This window comes from Leptonychotes weddellii, chromosome 6 (assembly GCF_054177405.1).
Source record: "Leptonychotes weddellii isolate Sample4059 chromosome 6, ASM5417740v2, whole genome shotgun sequence".
NCBI classification, from domain to species: domain Eukaryota; kingdom Metazoa; phylum Chordata; class Mammalia; order Carnivora; family Phocidae; genus Leptonychotes; species Leptonychotes weddellii.
This window is the reverse complement of record NC_138374.1, coordinates 127,905,525-127,911,231: the sequence shown is the minus strand read 5'-3', so window position 1 is coordinate 127,911,231 and position 5,707 is coordinate 127,905,525. Positions and strand designations below refer to the sequence as shown.

Sequence of the window (5,707 nt, the reverse complement as noted above, 5' to 3'; positions counted from 1 at the left end):
TTTAGAGACTGCCTTATGTCTGAAATTAAATTTCGTTCAAATAGCACACATTCTTCCTACTACCTCTCCTACATACTTGTAGGCTTGCTTGCTTTATTCAGGTTTCCCTGAAAATATAATTGCTAATTCCAAAGATGTGTACATTTTACTTTCAGTAAGCTTTTCAAAATCATCCTAAGAGGTTTTAACCACTTTGCATCCTTGCTCACAGTGCCCAGGAGGATGTTCCCTCACAGGCTAGCCAACACTGGGCGTTTTTATCTATGCCAGTCTTACACATGAACAATCATCTTTTGCTGTTTTAATTTGCATTTCTTTCATAATTAATGAAGTTGAGCATTTCATGTAATTAATGGCCATTGTTTTTCTTTTAATAGGAATAGCCTATTTGTGTCCTTTGCTCATTTTTCTACTAGATTATTCATCTTTAACATATTAATGTAAAAACCCTTTACATAACCAAAATTAACTCAGATGTCTAGTACATGATACAAAATTTTTTTCTCATTTTGTCAATCATCTGCTTTGCTTATGGTAATTTGATTACATAGATACCTTAATTTTTATTCAGTCAAATTTGTCAATATATTCTTTTATAGATTCTTAGTTTTTCTCATGTTTAAAAGTCCTTTACCAAATCTACAAAATATTTCACACGGTTTTGTTCTCATGCTTTTATGGTTTCTTTCTTTACTTCTAAAATCATGCATTGATCTGGGATGTAATTGATACAAAGAATGCAAAAAGTTTCCAACATTTTTTTAAAAAAGATTGGCAACTGTTCCCACCATTTTTGCACAATTAACTTTCCCTTGTGATTTGAAATACCACCTTAGTGTGTTTGGATCTACTTCTGGGATTTAATTCTGCCCAGGACTAAACTGTGTAATTACTATAGTTTTATATCATATTTTGATAACTGGTAAGGAGAGTATCTTGGCTCATTGTTCTTTTTCAGAATTTGCTCTGTTATGCTCATATTTTTATTTTTCCAGATGACCTTGAACCTTAGCATCACTTGATTAGGTTTCAAAAGATATAATCTTTGTATTTTGACTGGGAACTCAGTCATTCATTTTTAAGATTTTATTTATTCATTTGAGAGAGAGTCTGAGAAAGAGACAGAGAACAAACAGGGTCAGGGAGAGGGAGAGGGAGATGAGCAGGAAGCCCAATGTGGGGCTCAATCCCAGGACCCTGGGATCATGACCTGAGCCGAAGGCAGACACTTAACTGACTGAGCCACCCAGGCACCCCCATCATTCCTTTTTAGATCCTAATCCTCATGTGCTCACCACCTTTATACTGAATTCAAATTACCTTTCCCAGGCTGTCAAAGGAAATGGATCATTTGATTCCTGTTTTTAATCCTTCAGAACTAGCCCTATTGGCTACTGTAAAGATTTCTTAAAGGATGGGATGTTAGGTTGATAGCCGTAAGTGGCATACAACCTTTTCTCATTACTACTTTAAGCCTCAAGCTCTGAATGTTATGAAAAAGAATCTGTAATGTGATTCTGGGTTGTATTGGTTATCATATTACATCCTCAGGGTCAAAATAAAGTTGCAGAAGCCATAGGAATTTTTTTGCCTGGAACACTACCCTGCTGTCTCTGCAGGATAGCCAGTAATGAGGACAGATATCACAGTAATGGTTAGCCAGTGTGATTTAGTGCTTACCTTGTGCCAGGGACCGTTACAAGTCCCTTTTGCATTGCTCATTTAATACTTACAACAACCCCATGCTATAGATACTATTATTAGCTCCATTTTACAGATTGAGGCACAGAGAATTTAAGTGGCTTTCCCAAGTTCATATGGCTAACATATACCAGAGCCAGGGTTTGATTGCTGGCGGTTGGCTCCCGTGGCTGTGCCTTTAGTTGCCTTATCCTGTTTTTGAGTAAGCTGTCAGGAAGCTGTGTTCTCAGAGGTGGTGCTTTAGGACCCAGAAGATGTAAACCTGGTAGAGAAGGAAGTACCGTGTATATAACCTGAGCTGCTAAACGGAAGTTAGCAACTTGCAGGTAGCTTTTTGGCGGCAGCGGCAACGGCCTTGCGGGTTCCCCATCAATACCGTCATCAAGGTGATTCTCACTTGGGTTCTGGGAGGGGGCACAATTAAAAAGGCTAACAGGAACCTCTTTTCCAGGTGTGTTTCGATAATATGATTAGATTCATTTTCTTTACTAAGGGCCAAAATTGTATTCATTTGTTGAAAAAATTTGTAAGAAAAATAGTAGACAAGGGGATAATAATATTTCATTACTAAGTATGTTTGGACTGAAGTAGTTCAGAGAAATTGGTAGGAATATTTTATTTGCCAGCTAAAAGTGATTTGCGGGACCTCTTTAAAAATCACTGTTGTGCTTTACCTCAAACCTGTTACATTCTTATGAAACTGGTGTTAGCTTTAAATGGCAGTTCATATAGTACGCATTTTATGAGGAATGTAGTAGAACAAGCCTAAAAGGTTGTCTTTCTGAGAAAATTCTGTGGATGTGGCAAACATAAAAGGAAGTGGTTTAGTCATATACGAAGCCTGACAAGCCTGGAATGATTGCTTAATTGGCTCAAATGTAAGTGATGTCTGTGAAAAGGTACAACACTACCATACAGTGAGGGAAAATGATCTGCCTTTCACCAATGACATTTTATATAACTTGGGGACTGAATGAGCATTCCAACACATATTAAAATATCCTCAGTAGTTAAGGCATAGTAGGGTAGTACATGATTAGTTGCCTGAAGACTGCCTTTTCCACTGTGGAATAAATCAGATATGTAGCTGATCAAGGATAATAAGGAAGTAGAGGTAAGGTCAACAAAATGTTTGCTGTATTATTTCTCCTGTTTTCTATTTGAGTGTTGGTAATTTTCATAAGCAGTTTTTTTTACCTAGCCTGCTAATAAAATGAATCTAGCCGGATTATGATGTAATAAGATAAAGAGAATTTAAGTACATAAGAATTCATTTTATTTTCATCTTAATTCCGGACAACTACTGGCCACAACTCAATTCTCCTTCTGAAGGGTTTCAAACACTTCACTTGTTTATTGTCTCAATTAATGTTCATAATCCCTGTGACTAGAATTCGGATGAGAGAAAAAAGATGTAAAGAGCTTAAAAGGCACATTAAATCAAATATGCAGTCAGAAATTGGCAGTAGGAAAAAAAAAGAAATTGGCGGTAGAATAATGACTTGCTGAATTGAGGCTCGTAATGTCCCTTCTGTTCTGTATTGTGTTCCTTTGTTGAGTTGAAATAATGCTGACCAGATTCGATTGGAGGGCCGAGAGTTTTTGTCATCAGTTGGTTCCCTGTGAGCACTCTGAGATAGAAAAAGTCCCAAGAGGTTTGTTAGGGAGTGTTCTTGGGATCACTTGTGGGAAGTGTGAAGAAGGTAGTGATGCCTTGGGGAGTGGCGAGTTGGGCGCGATGCAGTCTCAGCGAAGGCCTCAGTCAGCCAACCGAGCTGGGCATTCGGAAGCTACGGTGACCCAGAAGAGTTGGGGTGGCAGCCCTGTTGGAGTGTGGAGTGGCCTTTAAACCCATCCCATCTGTTGACCCATTGCAGGTGCAGTGACTCTTCTCAGCAGATAAATTCCCAAAGAAAGGTGGCAGCTAAAAGCTATCTGTTGGTGGCACTCCAAGGAGCTGGGGAAATGTTCTTCAGCCCTGAAGGGAGTTTGGGTGGTACATCCCAGCCTTGGAACAGTCACTAAAATTGCAGGGTTTGAATTTGTATTTTCAAAGAGGAATATACTTTATGCTGAAGGCTCTTTTTCCCATATTTTCCACCGGGCCAGGGGCTATTCTGACACTCATTACTTGTCCAAATGATTGGTCTTCACCCCAATTAGGTGTGTTGCGTATTCTCTTTATTTGGCAACTGATGATGATGGTAGTAAATAGCCAGCAGATTAAATTTTATTTAATCTCTAATGGAACATTCATTGGTTTTTAGAAACTAATTGTAATCCCATGCAACCCCTCCTTTTTTTAATTACTCTGTACATACACCCCCATCCCTTATGTTATTCATACCTCTCTTGGCTCTTACCAGTTTTATGTTACAGACTTCAGGTTACAATATTTTACCCCCAATCCATCAAAACACTAGCTCGTCCATGGCAGATGTTATATCTTACATTTTTAGCCCCTGATGGAATTTCCACAGCCTTTGCACATATACACGTATACCTCATACATAAAACCTTTTCACGTGCTCATAGGCCTGCGCCAGTTTTCCCCATGCTTCAAAATGTCCCATCTGCAGAAAGAATGAATATATAAAATTTATTGAGAGAGTTAATGCTGAAATGGAGGTTTTTCCAAGTGTCTTAGCACAAGTTTATTAAAGGATCTGTACAGTTACTCAGTAAATATGTGTTGAATTGAATTCAAGTGACTGAAACCAGTAGTTGGCTTTGAAAGTAACAATGTTTCTCTTAATTTCCCCTTAGGGCTTATCATGGCTTCCAGTCACACCGTGTTGATGCGGCTTGTAGCCTCAGCATATTCTATTGCTCAAAAGGCAGGAACCATAGTCAGACGTGTTATTGCTGAAGGAGACCTGGGTATTGTGGAGAAGGTACCGAAAGTCTCATCTCATTTCATATCAACTTTATTTTTGTTCCTTCACGTTTTAGCTAAAGGATATAATAATCTGGACACACTTCAGTAGTTGAAATAATTAATGTCTCACCTATGGACATTGCTAGACCCTTAGTACAAATAGGCTCCATTTCTGCTTTGAAAATGATTCCAGATTTCCTGCATCCAAAACTTTTATGGTTAGGCCTTCTGACTGCTGTCCAGCCCCAGAGCACCAAGCTTCATATCCTAAAGTAATCTCTTACAGGTCATTGAGTCCTTCGTGAACTTGACATGTTGGTAAAATCTGGCATATAAATAAGTATTCCTTATAGTCAAAGCTTTAAACTTTTTTCTTCTTCATGGGAAAGAAGCACAAGACAAGGTTGTTGTTTTATTTTCCCCCTAGAATGATAATTAAAAACTTCGGTAAAAAAAGAAAAAAACTTAGGTAAATTATCAGAAAGATAGTTTATCATGATAGTTGATTCTTTTCGTTTTTGTTTTTTGGGTAAGCTCTACACCCAGCATGGGGCTTGAGCTCACAATGGTGAAATCAGGAGTTGCATGCATGTTCTACTGACTGAGCCAGCCAGGTGTCCCTAGTGATAGTTGATTCTTAAAAGGAAATCCTACTATGCATGTGTTCTAGTTTAAAATATAATTTATTCTACACAATTTGGTTATAATTTCATGTTGCAATTTTTAAATGTAAGTTTCCATATATTGACTTTTTATCATAACCTTTAAAGAAGATTGTATTATAATTTTGTCCAAGTGAGAAAATTACAGGGTATAATTAAGTATTAACATTATAATGATTTATAAATACAGTTGTAGTTAAGTCAGGCATCTATCTAAGGCTGTCAGCAGAAAAAAATGAGGACCAAAAATGAGTAAAAAACAACTTAGTAATAAGTTCAGATGAGCTAATTATAGGACATTTAACGTAAGTGCTTTTAAAAATTAAGAATGGGAGGGGCGGAGCAAGATGGCGGAGGAGTAGGAGACCTGGATTTCGTCTCCTCTCAGGAATTCAGCTGGATAGGGATCAAACCATTCTGAACACCTACAAACTCAACAGGAGATCGAAGAAAGGAATAGCAACAA

The 5,707-nt window shown here is 37.8% G+C and overlaps 1 protein-coding gene across 4 annotated transcripts in view; it reads left to right on the top strand.

The window, feature by feature from the left end:
- BPNT1 (3'(2'), 5'-bisphosphate nucleotidase 1) overlaps window positions 1–5,707 on the top strand; it is a 23,144-nt gene that overhangs the window by 649 nt on the left and 16,788 nt on the right. For 2 of the 4 annotated variants that reach the window (XM_006744922.3, XM_031040869.2), the window contains exon 2: window positions 4,468–4,595. In XM_006744922.3, the coding sequence (XP_006744985.2) occupies window positions 4,468–4,595 (128 nt within the window). Of the gene's footprint in view, window positions 1–1,951; window positions 2,153–4,467; window positions 4,596–5,707 lie in introns of those variants that run through there. The other 2 variants (XM_031040870.2, XM_081825198.1) reach the window with 2 other exon arrangements.